This window comes from Narcine bancroftii, chromosome 4 (assembly GCF_036971445.1).
Source record: "Narcine bancroftii isolate sNarBan1 chromosome 4, sNarBan1.hap1, whole genome shotgun sequence".
NCBI classification, from domain to species: domain Eukaryota; kingdom Metazoa; phylum Chordata; class Chondrichthyes; order Torpediniformes; family Narcinidae; genus Narcine; species Narcine bancroftii.
This window is the reverse complement of record NC_091472.1, coordinates 299,781,452-299,803,143: the sequence shown is the minus strand read 5'-3', so window position 1 is coordinate 299,803,143 and position 21,692 is coordinate 299,781,452. Positions and strand designations below refer to the sequence as shown.

At 42.2% G+C, this 21,692-nt stretch overlaps 1 protein-coding gene across 29 annotated transcripts in view; it reads left to right on the top strand.

Annotated features, from left to right (window-relative positions):
* Positions 1-21,692, top strand: part of LOC138762153 (myosin-IIIb-like) — a 550,501-nt gene that overhangs the window by 86,430 nt on the left and 442,379 nt on the right. For 28 of the 29 annotated variants that reach the window (XR_011356778.1, XR_011356777.1, XR_011356779.1 and 25 more), the window contains one exon: positions 14,282-14,347. Coding sequence is in view for 22 of the 29 variants with exons in the window: in XM_069935663.1 (XP_069791764.1) it covers positions 14,282-14,347 (66 nt within the window). In the remaining 7 variants the exon portion in view is untranslated. Of the gene's footprint in view, positions 1-14,281; positions 14,348-21,692 lie in introns of those variants that run through there. The other variant, XM_069935674.1, reaches the window with a different exon arrangement.

The window sequence follows — 21,692 nt, the reverse complement described above, 5'->3', positions numbered from 1 at the left end:
TTTACACCATTTTTATCTATTCATCCATCCTTTTTCATGAAAATGTACAAAAATACCTACAGGGAATTTCATTTTTGGTTTAATTTTGCATTTGAAGATCACCATGGGTCTTAATTTTGTCTTGTTGGCCAACCACGGTCCTTGGCCCGCACTTCTGGTTTGCGCAGTGTTAACACCTTTCTATTCCACTGTTCTATTGCCTATCATGTCGAAAGTCATGGAGGCTTCGTCCATGTTTCCAATATTTGCCAATGCAAACTGGTGTTTTTGCCGGTTAAGTATAATAAACTGGTGAAACAACTTTATGATCAAGATATTTTGGTAGTTTCTGTGCATTTTTTTGGGCATAATACCAGATATTTCCTGTCCATGAAATGATTCCACCAGCTTACTATAGCCCCAAAATCATCACTGAGGTCTGGGTGCGACTTGGCCCACTGTGGTGCAAATGGTCTTATTTTATTTTGGGTGACTATGTAGCAATCTTGCCTCTGTTCATGTGCCCATTCTGGAATGTGGTTTTCCAACTCTGGCCAACGAATTATTCCTTTTCTCAAAGAACATTGCCTTTTTTGCATTTTTCTTAGTCTCTTCTTCTTCCAATCTCTTACCAACTTCTTATGCACATCAAATTTTCTTTCATCAGCACAATTGTTGGTTTTCTTGGGCACTTCTATCATTTTCAACTTAAAGCTCGCTTCATATTTTTGTCGCATGCTGTGTTATGTCGATGGACCCTGCATGATAGCAATCTCCTCCAGCCACACCATGCAGATCAATCCACGTGATCTATGGGGGCCGACATATATGTCGATCAACAGCCCATCTCCGGCATCGTAAGCTTTAGGGATCTACTTGGGCACCTTAGGCAGAAAATCGTGGTCGACTTGTATGCCGGATATACCATAATACCATTAAAATGAGGCTGAAAAAGGGGGGGCTGACTTATTCACTGAAATATACGGTAAATATATGTACAGAGGGAACAGCTTATTGTTAACATGCAGATGTATCAAGAAAGTAGGAAACAGGATATGTTTTTAGTGCAAAGAGGTTGAAGTATGAAAGCAAGGACTGCTGCACTTTTCTGGTGTTAGGAAATGCAACTGGATTAATGTGTACAATTTTGATAGCCACAGTGAGCTAGGGAAGATTTGCCTTTTTTTGCTGACTGTGCACTAATTTGGAACTATAAGAAGTACTCTTGTTAATAAATCAGATTTTGAGAATGACTAGCAGAACCGATAATGCTGTTACCTAAAGCTGGAGGGTCTTAGGATAAGGAGTTGATTCCTTAAGACAAAGAAGTGAAAAAAAAAATTTCTCTAAATTTTAATTCTGGAATTCTCTACTCAGATGTTCACCATGTTTAAGACTGCAATTTTTGGGCAGGTGAAAATTAGGATGAAGTTGGGAGAGGATTTGAATTGAAATACAAGATCAGACACAAACTCAGAGGAGACTTGATAGACCATATGGTTGACTCCTGTTTCTTATATTAGTATCTTTGATTGCTGGATAGGAATCTAATTGGTTGAAACCTGCTGCCAGAAGCAAACTGCCTGCTCTCCCTGTTGATATGTAATAATTACAGACCCTTCTTTTCTGGATCTGCCAATGTTGACTTGCTAGTAAAAGGGGTCCCAAACAGAGAGGCCATGCATGGAGCAGAGTCTTCTGCCACGGTATACCTTAAAAGCAAATTAGTGCCATTGAACAATGGGGGAACGAAAAAGTTGAGAACCGGTTAAACTTCACCCCTAGGATTTTCTTGGCTTTTGGAAATTCTAAAGGCCATTGATCCTATGCTTGTCATAAACTGGTGCATGTTTTGCATGCAGATTAATTCTCCATAGATGGTTATGGGGTGTCTTTAACAAAATTGGTGTATTGCCACAGAGCTTTCTCATTAAGTTTGGCACATCCGCATTTGCACCTTGTAATCCGCTTGGTTGTACCATATTGCATTTTTATTCATTGCAGTGTTAAATGAAAATGTCATGAAGGGTATAGCTCCTTTCACATTGGCAAATGGCTAAAATGGCAGGTGAACAAACTGTTTAGAAAAACCAGTAACACCTGTTCACACTGTACCAAGGAAAAATGGTTCTCTCCACCCTTTCACACTGCCTACCCTGTAGCGCAGAGCAAAGGGGCACCTATTCTCCAGCTATGACATCCTGTTTGATGCAGCGAGCGATTACGGACCTGCCCGCCCAGATTTCTATGCTGCAAATAAACCCCTCCATGAGTGCTCTGTGCATAGAGCCCTTTGATTATGCCAAGGCACACTGGAGTTTTAAAAGTAAAGGCAGCTAGTTCCTTTCCTGCCTGCACACTCTGTGTGTTCTCTATGTCGACCTCTCATAGACATCTATCTATCCTTGATAGTTGTATGTACCCACTGCATTGTGTATAGCATCCCCGCTGTGACTTTCCCACACTCTCTATAAATTGTGCGTGTATGTGTTTTATTGCCGCTACCATGTTCCCATGATCCTTTATAAATTGTGTGCATATTTTCCCACACTTTTATTCATGTGTGTGTTTATTCCCGCTATAATTTTCTGGTACTGGAGTAGGTTTATAAAGGCTGGCACAACAATATGGGCTGAAGGGCTCAAACTGTGCTGTAATTATGTTTTAATTAAGCATGAATAATTCTGTTTAAATACAAGATAATAATACATTGATCAGGATTGCAAATTTAGTACATTGAATAAAAAGTTTCATACCTTTTTAAATCAGTGTTGTTATTTAGAAGAATATCTTATGGCTCCTTAACGTTCCTGCATGCATGCAGGAATGCCATTAACTGGACCTAATTGGACCCGACATTCTGGGTATCCTGTTTGCATTGGGCAACCTGGTATGCTGATTCAAAACAGATCAGCAATGATACACCCTCCCGAGGCACTTCATCCCCAGGGCAATTTGGCCCCCCCTCTACCGATTTGGGAGCATACATAATGGCAGTTGGTTAATTTCTGGGTTCAAGTGCTAGTGTGAAAAGGGCTATTGTCACAGTGATTCTTGTAGTGCTTTATGACAATTATATCTGTGGTGAACTCCTGTACACTCATTTATCTGACTCTGCCCCACTCTGTGACTGCACCCGTGGCTCCTCCCTCTTGACCCTGTATAAAGGTCCCAACATCATAACCCCTCTGCAGAAAGCCTGGATCACAACATAGGATGACCTTCAAGTTTATTGTAAATAAAAACCTATTTTTCTGTGTTCAGTCTTTTGAATTATTGATAGCGCATCAATTTTATTTACAATTATTTTTTTCCAACGATGGAACAATTCTTGAAGCCTATAAGCTGAAGATCGACCCACAATCTCCAGAAGCTTCAGACTGTTGTGAACTCTGGCTACACTGATTTGAGGTCTTTCTGCAAAATTCCTCCTGAATTGTAACCATGGAGGCAAACAAGCTGCACCTACTCTTCTCTCAGGTTGGACATTGAGTGTTCCCGATGATCAGGGACGCCTCAATGTACGGGGAAGCAATGGACATACTCAAGGACCAGTATAGGAAGAAAGTTGATGAGGTATACACCAAGCACATGCTGGGTACCCGCAGACGGCAACTGGGTGAATCAAGCGATGAGTTCTTCCGGGCCCCGAGGGGACTCGCACGAGCGTGCAACTTCCTGTTGGTGTCAGCCACCCAAAACACAGAGGACATGATCCAGGATATCTATGTCACAGTCGTCAGGTCGGACGACATGCGCCAGAGGCTACTTGAGCAGAGTAAGTTGGACTTAAAAGGGGCAATCTACCTTGTGAAATTGCTGGAGTTCTCCCTCCGTAACATAGAAGCTTACTCGTTGAATGGTGCAGGGTCCACACGGGGGCCGCCATCTTAGAACAAGGTAACTGCAGCTCCTGCTGCAACTCAACAGAAGACATTTAAAAAGTTTTACTGCGGGTCTGGACTCCCAGCGACGGCACCCCGACTTCCTCAGGGGGTCGCTGCTGGTCTCCCCCCATATCGCATTGTTTTCTCATCGATTTGTGAAGAAAAACAATTTCTTCAGATTGAAATGCTACCTGATGCATTTCCAACAACGGAGTCGTCTTCCTGCGTGCTCCCTCCATTGAAATCGAAAGGCTTTCCAAATCGGGGTCCACTTTTTGGGAACATGCACCTTCTGCCGGAGAACGGGTAATTCCAGTGCCATCCTTCATTTGGTGAGCAATAAGTATTTTTTTTAGCCCCCACAGGTGATCTTTGGGATTTAGGCAATGAAGAGATCGAGCCTGGGGCTGTATCAAGTCGTCTAGGCCCCAAATCTTCAGCACTTCGAAAATATAACTTCTTTTGAACTTGAGATTTAGTCTTTTTACCATTAGTGGCCATAATAATTCCTTAATACTTTAAACTAAAATTTAAAAAGTTTAAACTTGAAAACAAAGGGTTAAAAAAAGGGTATGTAAAAGTCTGGCCAGAGAGGTCGAGATTGCACGTCTAGACTCTACGCCATCTTGCCACGTCCCTGGGGCCGCCATTTTAGGATGCAGGTTTACAGGCCAGCAGTCTGGTGCTGCATCCAATGAATGAGTGAGCCAACCAAAGCCACTGTCTCTGAGGAGCACCCAAGTGTAATTTTTGTGGCCAATCAAAGCACCCCCAAAAACGCTGCCCAGCAAAAGATGCAATGTGCTCAAAGTGTAGAAAGAAGGGACACTATGCAATCACAGCTGTCTTCTAATCCCAGCACTGCTGTGTGTACACCCTGGGGTTGCCATCTTGGCTGCCATCATCTTCCAGAGATGACCATGCTGTGTCAAGGGGGTCGCCATCTTGGACGCTGCCAACTTCTGAGGATAACCACGTTGCCGCATGGGGGCCACCATTATGCTCCCAGGCTACAAGTCAGCATGGCCCAGACACAAACCAACACTGGCCTCCATGGTACTGGATGAAAGTAGCCCTTATCAACTCTCCCGGTTTATGATGGACATCTTGATATACCCTGATGTGGTGCAGCGTTACTCCCTTAAAGCAAGGCCAGTAAGCTATAAAGTCTCCCTGGCTTCAAAGTTCCACTCGGCCGAGATCCGCAGCTACACCACCGTGACGCTGACTGTGCAGGGCATGACTTACAGGGATTTTAAACTGTTTATCATGCTGCATTATTGCTGGGGTTGGACTTTCAGTGCCACCTCAAGAGTGTTATGATGCAGTATGACAGTCCTCTCCCCTCCCCCCACCTCATGTTTGGCAACCTGCAGTTCGTCAGCCCTGGATGCCCTGCACCCTCCACTGCCCCCTTTCCCTCCCCCTCCCTTTGCTGGCCCAACCGACACATAGTCTCTCTAGTCTCTGTAATGATCTTCCACTGTTGTTCATGAACCTCACCTCCAACTATAAACCAGTCGCTTGAAAAATCAGGCAATACAGTGAAGGGGACAGTACATTTATTAAAGCAGAAGCGCGGAGACTCTTGAGGAGATAATTGAGGCCAGTACCAGCCCGTGGAGAGCTCAAGTAAGAGTGATCAAGGGTGGGGTAAGCAAAGAATGGTGATTGATAATAGCCAGACTATTAACCGCTATATGCAGCTGGATGCATATCCCCTCCCTCACATTGCAGATATGGTCAATCAAATTGCCCAAAATTGTGTGTTCTCCATGATCGACCTGAAATCCACCTACCACCTGCTCCCCATCTGCCTGGAGGACTGCTAGTACACCGCCTTTGAGGCAGATGGCTGCCTCTACCATTTCCTCAGGGTCCCCTTCGGTGTTACCAAAAGGGTCTTCATCTTTCAGCAGGAGATGGACTAGATGGTGGACCAAAATGACCTACATGCCACCATCTCTGTGGCCATGACCTGCAAGATCATGATGCCAACCTTCAGAAATTCCTCACAACTACAAAACACCTAAACCTAACCTATAACAGGGATAAACGTGTTTTCCGCACTACCCCCATGGTGATCCTTGGCTGTGTTGTGAAGAATGGAGTCATTGGCCCCGATCCTGACCACATGCACCCTCTACTAGAGCACTCCCTCCCCCACAGCCTGAAAAGATGCCTGAGGTTCTTTTCCTATTATGTAGTGGGTCCTTAATTATGTGGACAAAGCCCACCTCCTTATCAAGTTCACATCCTTCCCCTGACAAGAGTGGCTCGGGCAGCCTTCCATTGTATAAAAGAAGACATCATTTAAAGCCATAACATACGTGGTGGATGAATCTGGCCCATTTCAGTTGGAGAGTGATGTGTCTGATTTCACCCTTAATCAGGCAAGTGGGCCTATGGCAGCCTTCTCCCGTACCCTCCAAGGCCCTGAGGTCTAACACTCCTCCATCAAGAAGAAGGCTCAGTCAACAATTGAGGCAGTGTGGCACTGGAGGCATTACCTGGCTGGCAGATGTTTTACCCTGCTCATGGACCAACGGGCTGTAGCTTTCATGTTTAGCAACAAACAGCGGGGGAAGATAAATAATGATAAAATTTTGTGGTGGAGGATCGAACACTCCACCTATAACTATGATATCCTGTATCGGCTGGGGAAGCTCAACGTGCACCAAGATGTCCTATCCCAAGCAATGTGCCGATGCACAAATAGACTGCCTCAAAACCCTCCACAATGACTTCGGCCACCCCGGTGTTATGAGCTTTTTTACTTCAAATAAATATCGTAATCTGCCATTCTCCAACGGGGATGTCAGAGACTGATGGGTCTGCACGGAGTGCAAACCTCACTTCTACCAACCAGATAGGATGCACCTGGTAAAAGCTACATGGTCTTTTGAACACCTGAGTATGGACTTCAAGGGCCCCCTTTCTTCCATTAACCATAGCATGTACTTCCTCACTGTCATCAATGAGTATTCACATTTCCCCTTTGCCATCCCTTTCCTGGACATCACCACCACCATGGTCATCAGGACACTGCACAACTAGTTCACCCTGTTTGGGTACCTGTCCACAGTGACTGGGGTTCCTCGTTCATGAGTGATAAGCTGCGCCAATACCAGCTGGCCAGAGGTATCGCCACTAACAGGACCACCAGTAATAATCCTGATGGAATGGGCAGGTGGAGAGGGACAACACCATGTGGAAGGCCATCTTCCTTGCCCTCAAGACCAGGGGGCTGCCAGACTCACTGGCAGGAGGTCCTTCCCAAGGCGCACCAAGCAATCAGGTTACTGTTGTGTACTGCCACCAATGCTCCCCCCATGAATGAATTTTCTCTTTCCCCAAGAAGTCCACATCGGGGACCACCCTACTATCCTGGATGACGTCCCCACGGCCAGTCCTGCCACAGAAGCACGTGAGGGGCCATAAAACTGACCCACTGGTCAAAAGGTTCGAGCTCCTCCATGAAAACGCCCTTTAGGCATATGTGGCCTACCTGGATAGGCGCAAGAAAACTCTCCATCTGGGACCTCGCGTGCATGGGGAACCCGAGGAACATACCAACCAAACAGCACCCCCCCCCATCTCCATGGAGACACACTACATACCATGGCTCCCTAACCCCAACCCTACACCAGTCACTCCAGTCAAGTCGCCACGACCCCAGCAGGTCAACACAACGCTGGTGGTCCAGGGCTCAACCATGGATCCAGCTGCAACATGGCAACTGGTAGTCTGCGAGTCACAATGGAAGACCAGGCTGCCAGACAAACTTAACCTGTAAGACTTTGTACCCCATGTCACCCTGCTGGACAAAATAATAAAAAAACAAGGGATGAATGTGGTGAACTTCTGTACACTCATTTATCTGGCTCCGCCCCATTCTGTGACTTTACCTGTGGCTCCTCCCTCTTGCCTCTATTGAAAGGCTCCCACATCATAACCCTTCCCCAGAAAACCTGGGTCACAGCATAGGATGACCTCAAGTTTATTATAAATAATAGCCTATTGTTCTGTGACACCAGTCTTTTGAGTTATTGATAGCACAACAGTACCAAAATTGAAATATTGAGGGATATGCAATTTTGGTACAGAAAATTTTGTCCAGTATTTTCTATTTTTAATGCTCAGAATTGCTTTCTTTTGGAAGATCTCTTCCCTCTTTTAGAAAAGTTAACTTTTGATATTATATTAGATCTTATTTCCCTGGAGAGAGTTGTTCAAGCAAGTACAAGATCAATTTAGCACATCTGGTCTGCATTTCCAGGCAATTAGATGCAAACATGAGATTTGATACTACAGATGGGTTATATTTTGTTACCCAAAATAGAATGTTCCCTTGAAAAGAGAGAAATGCTGTGATCAATGATAAACTGACATTTTGGTTGATATATTTCTAATTTGTGAGATCTGAATGGTATTGATGCGAGCTCTTTATGATGTTTTGTTTTGATACTTAGAATATTCACTTTTTTGATATTTGCATCTTTCTCTAATTCAGCAAGAAAATAATTCTAAAGATAGAGTGGATGCAAATTCTATTCCCTTCCACCTCACATCCTACCATAAAAGATAGGAAGGAAATGATTTCCAAACATGCTTTTAATTAAAAAATGTTTAATAGGTTCTCTGATGGAGAAAAACCTTCATGCATGTTGCATTTGGACATACCTAAGTATGTGTATACAGCACTGTAACAGGCCCTTCAGTTCCATGAGTCCATGCCGTTCAATTATACCCAATTAACCTGTTCAATTTTGAAAGGTGGGATGAAACCAGAGCACCTGGAGGAATCCTATGCAGACACAGGCAGAACTTACAAATTAATACAGACAGCGCCTGATTCGAACTTGGATGACATTGCACTAACTATGGTGCCCTATTTACTGAAAACATCACTGGCACCTGGAGACTCGCAGGGTAGCATGCCAGACTATCATGGAGTCTGAAATAAAGTTGGGCAGTATAGCATGCAACAGTGCAGCAACCCTTGGTGAACTTCGCACAGGGAGGCAGTGACATCCACCTTGATTATTTCATGCACTCCTGCACCCATGTCACTGCTGCTGACCATGTCATACCATTCCAGTTTGCTGACTGCTCTACAGTTATGGGCCAAATATTAAATATTGATGAGATTGAATTTAAAAAAAGAGACTGTATGTGTGTAGTGACATGATATCAAGATAACAACCCCCCTCTCATTGACTCTAAGAAAAAGGAGTTGATCATAAACTTCAGGAGAGCTTGAGCTTGTACCCCTGTCCACATCAATGGTGCTGAAGAGAAGACAGTAGGTTGCTTCAGGTTCTTGGGAGGAAACATTTCCAATGATCTGACCTGGAACAACAACATTAATGCAATGGTCAAAAAAGCCTCTAATATTTTGTTGAAGACAGGAATTTCTCCATATATTTCACATTCCTCCCCAACCCCCATCCTTTCAGAATTCCATTTTCACGATTTATCTTCTTTCTCTTAGCAAGTACTTAAGGCATTTTTTTTCTGCATCCACCAAAGACGTAACACCTGCCCTGTCAACTCTTTCTCTCCCACAATGTAAGGATCCATGTAGTCCTTCCAGGTGAAGCAGCAATTCACTTGCACTTCTTCCATCATAGTGTATGCATTGCATTTGGTTGTCTCAATGTAGTCTTTTCCATTATAGAGCAGCTGAACAAATATTTAGTAAGTGCTTTGCAGGACACTTGCATTCACTCTATGGGATTGATCTTGAACTTCCATTTGACTGCTACTTTAACTGTTCATCATCTATTCTAACTGTTCATCATTAACCCATCTACTTGGTTTCCTACACCTAGATCAAATATAACTTTGAGGAATAGCTCCTCACAGGCATGGTGCAATGTTATTCCAAACACTATAACAAATTCAACAGCCTAAATTAAACTCAATTTTGCTCTAATATAACTGGCCAAAATTCTGCTTCAGGTCACCCATCAGAAATATTAGTTTTTCCTGATTTGATTGCACAAGTTGAGATGTCGGCATTTCCTGCAGCTGTGTATCGCACATCTTTTGTGTTTCTTTGTATTTTCTCTCTAAATCTGCTCCCATTAAGCTGTCAACCAGAGAACTCCACTGACAGCTGAATTTTGATGTTCTATAGATCCATGTCAGAATTATACCCACCCTCAGGCACTAAGGTTTGAGAATTTTCATCTATTGTGCAGTTCTTAGAAAAATGTAATAATAAGTTGCATACTAATGTGTTTTCATCCCCTGACTTTATACCATCAGAACTTTTTTTTTCTGAATACCTGAGCAGCTCTTTCCTTGTATAGGAACTCAAGATAGTTCTGCACTTTTCCCACAGAGTCACCTCTAATTATGTATTAGTTCTGGCTGAAATTTAAGAGTAATAATGGCCCCATTATTGAAATACATTTTTAATGAATGAATCAGCTTGGTGAAATTTAAATGCAGCAACACTGAGTCTCTCTCACCACCACCCCCCCCCCCCCACTTTAAAAAAATGAATTGTATTGCAGCTATTGGTCACTTGAGTGAGATTTTATCCGTTGCTGCTCATTTCAGGGCCAGATGTTAAATATCTTATTAGCTGTTTGAGTCTAATTAGGGGATTATTATTGCAGGTGGATTGTTGCTGATATTACTATTATACAAAACATGCAATTCTTGGCTCGATAACTAATCAAGAATAGAATAAATTTTAGCAGCAAGGGGAGTTCCTGTAATTATCAATTGCAAGTAAAGAATATAACTTTGTAGACTGGAAAGTAGGAATGGCTACAGGAAATCCCCAGGTTCTTGCACACACATTTGAAAGCATTGATAAGTTGCATTGATCAATAATTGATCCAAGGGAACAAAGGCAAAAGCCAAGAATAAAGTGGTTCAGTTGTGAGGGAGGAACAAGGCTCAAGAGCTGATGCTGAATTATTTCATGCTGTCAAAAATAAAAATACTATAAATGTTAAAGTAAGGATTTCCTTTCATGGAATTTTTATGGAAATGTATTTTCTACTTTTTATACATGCTAGAAATACTAAAGCAGAACTTCATGGAACTGAGGCTGGTTAATGTAAACTGGCAAGTTTTTGCAATTGACTCCTTATAATGTGGAAAGTTGCTTGTTGTGAATAGTACAGACAAATGAGGTTGTCACCTGCTGCACCTTTCTGGCCCCAAACTATGCCATTAAGTATTGTGGTAAACCACTGTATATTTGTTTGCTTTTTAAAACATTTTATTGATGATTTTCCAAGCTTACTCAGTTATCAACATTATCAGTGTCAATGTTAACAATATCAACATTGACTACAATATACAATTATCAATTCCATACAAAGTTTTCTGCAGAGTTCAAGCTCTTTCCATTCCCCTTCCCAACACCCTCAACATTTTACACTTAACTAACCAGTTACACACGACATTGAAGACACTCACAACAAAGGCCTGAAACAGATATCAGGGGTTTATGGGTTTGTCATGGCACAGTGGCCAGTGCTCAGGCTGCTTTCTTTTCTTGATTTTTCCAGGTTGGGAAAGGTTGGAACCCCCCCCCCCCCTCCCCCACCGAATGAGGAATAGACAGGGACGGTAGGGCGGCAAGGCTCGATGGTTGACACTATAGTTGTGCTCCCTTGGAATTTGACATACCCCTTGCTGACTGTGCCTGAGGATTTGAACATTACTTTATTGCCTAATTCCGAACAGAACTGAATGGCTTAATCTGCTTTTTCAATGGGCTTTAAGAGGCAACCACACAAATCGGTCTGGAGTCACACCCAAGTCTGATCAGATGAGGCTGGCAGATTTTCACATTAATAAAGAAAACAACAATACTTGTTTTGTTGTTTAGAAAAAAACAGTTGTATTGTCATGTGAAAATGATTTGACTATATTAAATTCAAAAACTGAATGAAGCACAGTTTTTAAGATTGACTGAATTTTCTGCACCTTTTGTTCACTTTTAGGATATATGGTAACTTAATTTTGGAAAGATAAAATAGGATATTATGTCTGCCCTTTAGTTTTGAGCTTTTGGCCCTTTCGCATTGATCTAGGACAGTGGTTTTCAAACTGCCCCTCTCCCACCCCCCCCAAAAAAAATCACATTCCACCTTAAGCAATCCCTATGCTCTCTGATTGGTAAGGAATTGCTTAAGGTGGTATGTGAGTGGGAAGGGAAGGTTGAGAATCACTGCTCTAGACGCAATTGTTACTGAAATATTTTGCTTGAGAAAAATTGTCATTGGCCCACTTCCTTTTGAGTTATGAAACTGTGCGCATAACTAGTAATTTAGGTATGATTAAGACAGTGGTTTTCAATTTTTTTCTTTCCACATACACCACCTTAAGCAAACCCTTACTAATGGCAGAGTACTTGTGGCATAGAGATTGTTTAAGGTGGAATGTGAGTTTAAGGGGACAGTTTGAAAACCATTGATCTAGGATCTCTCATGTTGGATGTCTTCATGATGTGATAAGAATGGGGGTGGGGGAGGGTAAACATCTTGTGATTTCTCGTGGCTAATGTATTCCAATCCAGGCTATGTCATGGTGACTCTTTTCTGCACCCTCCCCAAAGCCTCCACTTCCTTCGTATAATGTGGTGACAAGGAATGCACAGAATACTTTAAATGGTACAAAACCAGTCTTGTTCAACTGCATCATGACTTTCCAGATCTACTCAGTGCCCTGATCAAGAGAGGCAAGGATGCTGTACACCACCTCATCCACTTGTGCTCCCATGTTTAGGGAACAATGGACCTGTGTCCCAAGGTCCATGTGCGGATCAGTGCTCCTACTATGTTTTGTCTACTATGATCTTGCATTTGACCTTCCAAAATGCATCACCTCCACATTGGTCCAGATTAATTTCCCATGTACTATTTCATTCTCCCAATATTCCTATTGATCTATATCCTGACACAGTACACTGTAACTGTGGTGTGTAGTACCACAATCATCAATTCTTTTTCATCAACAGCTTCAAGACCATGACCCCCCCCCCAGGCTGATATGGTCTGCTCCAAGTCAAACACTTGCTTAGAAAAGTTTGGCTGTTTGTCCTTGCTATTAATAATCTGAGGACTGTAGCAGTTTGTGGCAACAGTTCACCACCACCTTTTCTAGGGAAATTGGAAATGTACAGCGCATCAAATGCTGACTTGACCAGCAATATCAGTATATCCAAAGATGAAGATCCATCATGTGTTTTCCTTTTGCTAAACCTTGTGGAATTCACATGAACTGATTCCATAGTACCTAGAAGTATTGGACTGTAAGGTCACTGCACGAAGAAAAATAGGATGAAGAAGGATTACTTGTCCATGGGTGACTTTTCCCAAACTTCATTCCATTTAAATTAAAGATAAGAAAACTCTCAGCAGGCTCTTTATTGCTGTTCCTGAACAGTTCATTTGATACAGATGCAGGAGCAGAAAATGTGGACCATAATGTTTTAAGCAAGTTGAAGAATGACAGGTAAAATTATAGTTTGTGAAATATCTATCTGATCCCTCAAGGTAGTTTAATGACACTCTGAATGTTATTCTGAAACTACAATTTGTATTATTTGACCCTTATCACTTTGATCCACATCCGACATTTCCATGGGGCCAGAATCATAAAAATTCATCATCATACAGAGTATTATATTAGTCACTGATCAAGACAGTTCTCACAATCATTCATCTCAAGATTTTTATTTAGATTGCTATTAAAGCAATTAATCATGTAATAGTAGTTTACTCTCCATTTACGGCAGATTATTCTAGTCTCATTTAAGCGTATGTTTTGCATTTATTCACCATTTGAGCACAGTTTACATTTTCTGATTTGCATCTATTCATTCCTCAGACTTTTAAAATCTTGGCAATAATCTTTCAGCCTTTTCATTGTATTGAAAAGCAGTTCACTTCTGAGTCCTCTCATAACTTACAGCTTATGGACAGCCATACTTATTGCTTTCACTTTTGTGTGAGTTAAGCTATTTATCAATGTCTTTTTGAAAATAGGGTAAGCAAAAATGTGCATACCATTTGAAATATTGCATCAATATTCATTTATGCTAATTTTCAATAACAATTTTTGGCTTAGTCAAGTGGCATTTAAATTTATTTGAGCATTTTGATTAGCCTCATTGATTATAGCTTTATATTACTGACATTGTTACCAAGGTACAGATTACATGGATGTTGGTAAAATATTAGAAAATATGTTGAACTTTCCAAAATCTTCAAACACTGTTTTTGTAGGTGAAAAGTTATAGATTTTGTTCCATTCAGTATTTTCCTTTCATTTCTGATTGAGATTGCACATTTGGTAATATGTAACTCTGGACTCAAATAAGATGAATCCAACTGTAAAAAAAAATCTTGGTTTGTCATCTTTTTTTTTTCTCTTTCTTTCAGAAATCCACCACCTACTTTGCTGCACCCAGAAAGATGGTGTAAAGGATTCAACTACTTCATTTCACAGTATGTAATGAATTTATTTTGTTTATGTTTTAATTAGTCTGCAATTTTGACAAAGGTGACAGGGAGAGACTGATTTTTACCCAATTTACATTATCACTAAAATAGAATATTAAATCACCATCTAAAAATCATAATTTATAAGGATTTGATCCATTTTTATTGAGGCCTTTTTTTAATTTCCCAAGATTCGCCTTAACAAAATTACTTCTATATTATTTGTGTAATATAGTTTTTATCTATTTGCATAAAGTGGGCATAACTGTCAGGGCCAGTGTTAATGGTCATCTCTCATTGCCCTCAAATGTTTGGTGAGTTGTCTTTTTAAATCTCTGCAGTCCTAGAACTGTTGCAGTCCTCCTGCTAAAGATTTGTTGGCAAAGACAGAAAGCGGAACTATTTCCATATCTGCTTGGTATGTGATTTTCATTAAATTTATACTCTGGCACCTTCTGCTTCTTGAACTGGAATGGAAGCAACTGATCCACAATCGGGAGGAACTGCGCACGAAGAAAAAGTATGGTGTGCCACTTTGGCTTATTTAACATTTAGAGAGCTAGATTAATTGAGTTAAATATACACTGCTCTTTCACATTCCTAATGTGCCTTGTCGATAGTGAAAAAGGTATGGGAAGTAAGGAGTTGAGTTGTTCACGGCAGGTCCAGTTTTAGACAGGTTTTTTTTAACTGCAGTATTTGTAGTGATCCAGACAAGTTTCGAGTCATTGATAATCTCCCAGCTTGATAGGCATTCTTAATGATGATAATGCCTTTGAACATCAATGACAGATGATTGGACCCACACCTTGCCTTTTCCTACCCCTGTCAGATGGTTACTGCATCAAAGACCACGCTGACACCATCTCCTAAATTTGCAGACTCTACCTGCAAAAAGTCAACGCTAAGGCATAAGGGAGCATCGTTACCTGCTGGATTGCTTCTACACCATACACCATATTGACTAGCCAGTTCAAGAATACGACTTCTCTTTTATAGCTGAGATAATAGATTTCCATACTCTGTTCTATTAAATGTTTCCATCTGTTTTTTTTTTCTTTTCTGTTGCATCACTTGAAGACTGGAGAGAAGTGATCCTTGTTGATCATTTAGCATTTCCAGTTAAAAATGGTTGTGAATACATTGGCTTGGTCGTTTATATTCACATGCTGGTTCTTCCAGCATGAAAACCAATGCTCATGGAACATTTCAGTTATTTAAATAAGCCTTGCCATTCATGATCGGATGGGTTGAATCCACTTTATCTGCCCCACTCCATGCACTTTCCCTGCATCCACATTTGTCCCGTGTGGCACTTCAGGACCAGTGGATTATGAGGTGGACAACCTGTGAGGTAGAGCAAAACTTATAGTATGAGAGAATGAGTAAGTGGATTCTGAGGCCCTGTCCTGCTTCTTGAGCTGGGTTTTAATGACACATATACTGGAAATGTATTAGTATTTCAGATTGATTATGCCATTTTAGTTTGTATCCCTACTGGTCAAATCTTATGAAACCTCTTCAACTCGCAACCTTAACACTGTTTTTCTCCCCACTGCTGCTGCCTGAGTGCCTCCAGCATTTTCTGTTTTACTTCAATCTCTTCCAGACTTCCCCTTTCTTCTTGTCTTTCTGCCACAGCATAAAACCTGTTTTATTTCTCACCTTTTTCAATTTTGGGAAAAAAAAGTTATTGGCCTGAATTGTTAACTATTTTGTATTCCTTGATGCTGTCTGCCCTGCTGAGTACTTCTGATTTTGGTTTTGAATTGCTGATCATTTAGCAGAATATTAGTATGGTGCATCGAGTCCACGCTGCTGAAGATCCAGCTGCGCTGGATGGGTCACGTCTCCAGAATGGAGGACCATCGTCTTCCCAAGATCGTGTTATATGGCGAGCTCTCCACTGGCCACCGTGACAGAGGTGCACCAAAGAAAAGGTACAAGGACTGCCTAAAGAAATCTCTTGGTGCCTGCCACATTGACTACCGCCAGTGGGCTGATAACGCCTCAAACCGTGCATCTTGGCGCCTCACAGTTTGGCGGGCAGCAACCTCCTTTGAAGAAGACCGCAGAGCCCACCTCACTGACAAAAGGCAAAGGAGGAAAAACCCAACACCCAACCCCAACCAACCAATTTTCCCCTGCAACCGCTGCAATCGTGTCTGCCTGTCCCGCATCGGACTTGTCAGCCACAAACGAGCCTGCAGCTGACGTGGACTTTTTACCCCCTCCATAAATCTTCGTCCGCGAAGCCAAGCCAAAGAAAGAAAGTATGGTGCAAAACAGTGAAGGCTCAATCTCCATGTGAATTGTGAAATGGTTACTTCAAACATTTGTGATGGGCATATTGTGAGGATCAAGGAGCAAATAAAATAGCCTTGGACTGAAAGATGTTTTAAAACTTTCAAATATCACCATGCTTCAGATGCTGGAAATGTTGGGGAAAACCGATAATGCTGTATGCAATTTCAAAAAAGAACAGCGGAGAGAGAAATTATTAACATTTTAGGCAATTACTTTTCATCATGAAATATGGGAAGAATAAAATGGGATTGGAGTAGATCGGGGTAAACAAGAAATCTGCAGATTCTGGGTTCTAGAGCAATGCACAAAAAATGCTGGAGAAACTCAGCAGATCACACAATGTCCACAGAAAGCCAAAGGCTGTTGACATCACAGGCTTGAGCACTTCAGGAGTGCTGCCTGAATAAGGGGTGGGGTGGGTGGAGGAGCACAGGGAGGCAGCTAATTGGTGGATACAGGTGGGAGGGGAAAGAAAAGAAAGTAGTGAAGAAGTGATTGGGTGAGATCTGAGAAAGATAGCTCACTGATTGGAATGGGCTGGGGAGCTGAAGGAAGGGTCATACCTGTTTTGTGTTTAAAACCAAATCATAATTTTTCTGAGTTGAAAGCAATGGAACTGGATTAAAAGCTCTCATTGTTCACAGTTCTGTATAGCATATGTATGAGGCTATACATTGCCCTCTCTAATGCCTGGAACAAAGACATTGTTTTTTCCTTCACTACTGTGCTCCACAGTCTTAAATTTGTTATCAAACAATTCACATGTGAATAAAGTGCACATTCCAGATTTTATTAGAAGTTATTTGTGTAGATTTTAGTTTAACGATGTAGCACTTTTTATATATAGTCCCCTCATTTCAGGGCACCATAATGTTTGGGACATAGCAATGCTATGTATATTAAAGTAGTCATGTACTTTACCCTTGCATGTAATAACTGCTTGAAGTCTAAGATTCATAGACATGGCCAAGTGCTGAGTATTCTCTCCGTTGATGCTCTGCCAGGCCTCTACTACAGCCATCTTCAGCTCCTGCTTGTTTCGTGGGACTTGTCCTCTTAAGTTTTCTCTTTAGCATGTGGAAAGCATGACTGAGCTATTCAAGAATTTTCCAGTTTTTAGCTTTGAAAAACTCCTTTGTTGCTTTAGCAGTATATTTGAGATCGTATTACTGTCGGATGAAGCACCATCCAATGAGTTTGGAGTGTTACGAGCCCAAAGGACCCCAAAACCCAGCAGCAACAGACATTCACCAAGACAAATGGTTTTCAAAACAAAAGTTATTTTTAATCAACTTCAAACATGAAAATAGAATCAAACTTTAACTTATCTCTATACTTATTTTCTTTGGCATGGCTTCGCGGACGAAGATTTATGGAGGGATATGTCCACGTCTGCTGCAGGCTCGTTGGTGACTGACAAGTCCGATGCGGGACAGGCAGGCACGGTTGCAGCAGTTGCAAGGGAAAATTGGTGGGTTGGGGTTGGGTGTTGGGTTTTTCCTCCTTTGTCTTTTGTCAGTGAGGTGGGCTCTGAGGTCTTCTTCAAAGGAGGTTGCTGCCTGCTGAACTGTGAGGCGCCAAGATGCACGGTTGGAGGTGATATCAGCCCACTGGCGGTGGTCAATGTGGCAGTCACCAAGAGATTTCTTTAAGCAGTCCTTGTACCTCTTCTTTGGTGCACCTCTGTCTCGGTGGCCAGTGGAGAGCTCGCCATATAACATGATCTTGGGAAGGCGATGGTCCTCCATTCAGGAGATGTGACCCACCCAGCGCAGTTGGGTCTTCAGCAGCATGGATTCGATGCTTGCGGACTCTGCCAGCTCGAGTACTTTGATGTTAGTGATGAAGTCATTCCAATGAATGTTGAAGATGGACCGGAGACAGCGCTGATGGAAGTGTTATAGGAGCCATAGGTGATGCCGGTAGTACTATACTCTATACTAACCCAAATTACCCCCTTCTAATTCTAAGTGCACGTGTATGCAATGTGGATTTAAGAAAAATTATTTGGTTCACAGTTCAATCTCACTTCTCCATCTTCCAAGTTCTCTGGTTGCAGGCAATCAACATACTGTGCACAGAATTTAACATGTATAAAGTTCACTAGGTTTGGTGCTTGAAAGGTAAATGTTTACCGCTCAGGAAGGTTCTTGTAGGGTTTGTAAAGAGAAATATTTGTTGCTCCAGGATTTCCACAACTGAGGTACCACCACTAGTCACCTCAGGGTCTCGCTGATGAAACTTGCCCCATCAGGGTCTTCAAGCTACCATAGAGTTCCATTCCTTCCTCTATTTAAAGAGAAACATATACTGACTCTCTGACTGACTGAGCTGTTAACTCAACCCTCTTTCTTTTCTAACTGAAACTCCAAAGAGAGCATGTGACTCATGTCTTGCAAAACCCCCACCTTCTCCAGCAAACAGCAGGAGTTCTTTCTTTTTCTCACGTTGTTATCTTAGGTAAACAATCCAGGAGTGACCTTTCTGTGCACTCTGGCAAACCCCTTGAAAAGAGCTTCTACTAGCCATCGTGTCTCCAGTTCCAAACAATGGTCAGTCATTTTATGAGGTCAGTTCAATTAACACCTACTTGTGAATGGTGCTTACATTCTCCAAGAGATCTTCAAAATTTCTTCAGTCTTTCAAATAAGATATGTTTTAAAAAGTGTGTATGTATGTAACCTACTCTAAATCTTATAAATTCTTCCCAAATATTAATATTGTTACAGGAGGCATTTGCTTGAACTTGAGCAGATGTTTCTAATCAAAGGTCGGGTCAGATACAGCAATGAGCTCTCTGAACCCTTCTCCATTAACAATGGCATGAAGCAAGGCTGCGTTCTCGCACCAACTCTCTTTTCAATCTTCTTCAGCATGATGCTGAAACAAGCCATGAAAGACCTCAACAATGAAGACGCTGTTTACATCCGGTACCGCACGGATGGCAGTCTCTTCAATCTGAGGCGCCTGCAAGCTCACACCAAGACACGAGCAACTTGTCCGTGAACCTCTCTTTGCAGATGATGCCGCTTTAGTTGCCCATTCAGAGCCAGCTCTTCAGCGCTTGACGTCCTGTTTTGCGGAAACTGCCAAAATGTATGGCCTGGAAGTCAGCCTGAAGAAAACTGAGGTCCTCCATCAGCCAGCTCCCCACCATGACTACCAGCCCCCCCACATCTCCATCGGGCACACAAAACTCAAAACGGTCAACCAGTTTACCAATCTCGGCTGCACCATTTCATCAGATGCAAGGATCGACAACGAAATTGACAACAGACCGCCAAGGCAAATAGTGCCTTTGGAAGACTACACAAAAGAGTCTGGGAAAACAACCAACTGAAAAACCTCACAAAGATGAGCGTATACTGAGCCGTTGTCATACCCACACTCCTGTTCGGATCCGAATCATGGGTCCTCTACCGGCATCATCTACAGCTCTTAGAACGCTTCCACTAGCGTTGTCTTCGCTCCATCCTCAACATTCATTGGAGCGACTTCATCCTTAATATCGAAGTACTCGAGATGGCAGAGGCCGACAGCATCGAATCCACGCTATTGAAGATCCAACTGCGCTGGGTGGGTCACATCTCCAGAATGGAGGACCTTCGCCTTCCCAAGATCGTGTTATATGGCAAGCTCTCCACTGGCCATCGTGTCAGAGGTGCACCAAAGAAGAGGTACAAGGACTGCCTAAAGAAATCTCTTGGTGCCTGCCACATTGACCACCGCCAGTGGGCTGATATCGCCTCAAACTGTGCATCTTGGCGCCTCACAGTTCAGCGGGCAGCAACCTCCTTTGAAGAAGACCGCAGAGCCCACCTCACTGACAAAAGACAAAGGAGGAAAAACCCAACACCCAACCCCAACCAACAAATTTTCCCTTGCAACTGCTGCAACCGTGTCTGCCTGTCCCGCATCGGACTTGTCAGCCACAAACGAGCCTGCAGCTGACGTGGACATTTACCCCCTCCATAAATCTTCGTCCGCGAAGCCAAGCCAAAGAAGATAAGTGCATCAGTACCTGTGGCAGCCATACATGCCCAGGCCATAACACCCCCACCATCATGTATCACAGATGAAGTGGTATGCTTTGGATCTTAGGCAGATCCTTTACTCCTCTACACTTCGCCATCACTGATACAAGTTAATTTTAGTCTTATCTGTCCACAAGACCTTTTTCCAGAATTTGGGTGGCACAGTTGGTGTAGTGGTTAGCACACCTTTACAGTGTAAGTGATCGGGACTAGGGTTTGAATCCATGCAGTCTGTAAGGAATTTTTACATTCTCCCCGTATCTGCATGGATTTTCTGGGGGGCTCTGGTTTCCTCCCACCATTCAAAACAGATCAGGGATGTAAGTTAATTGGGCCATGGGTGGCATGAGTTCGTGGGCCGAAATGGGGTGTTACTGTGCTGTATGAATAACTTTAAGAATTTAATTCTGAAGGCTCTTTTAAATATAGTAGTCGCCCTCTATCCGAGGGGGATATGTTCCAACACCCCCAGCGGATGCCAAAAACCACGGATAGAACCGAACCCTATCTATACTTTGTTTTTTCTTATACATATATACCTATGATAAAGTTTAATTTCTAACTTAGGCACAATAAGAGATTAACAACAATAACTAATAAAAAAAAGGACAATTGTAACAATATAAAAAAACTTACTTGAACACAAGCGCTGCAATACCATGACAATTGATCTGATAACCAAGATGGCTACTAAGTGACTAATGGGCGGATAGTGTATACAGTGGAGAAAGGAATGATTCACATCTTGGGTGGGACGGTATGAAATTTCATCACGCTACTCAGAACAGCATGCAATTTAAAACTTATAAATTGTTTATTTCTTGAATTTGCAATTTTTCCATTAATATTTTCGGATTGCAATTGACCTCGAGTAACTGAAACTGCGGAAAGTGAAGTCACGGTTAAGGGGAAACCATTGTATTTCTTGGTAAACTGTAATCTGGCCATCCTGTATCTGTGGCTAACGAATGGTTTGCATCTTGCATTGTAGCTGCTGTATTTCTTTTCAT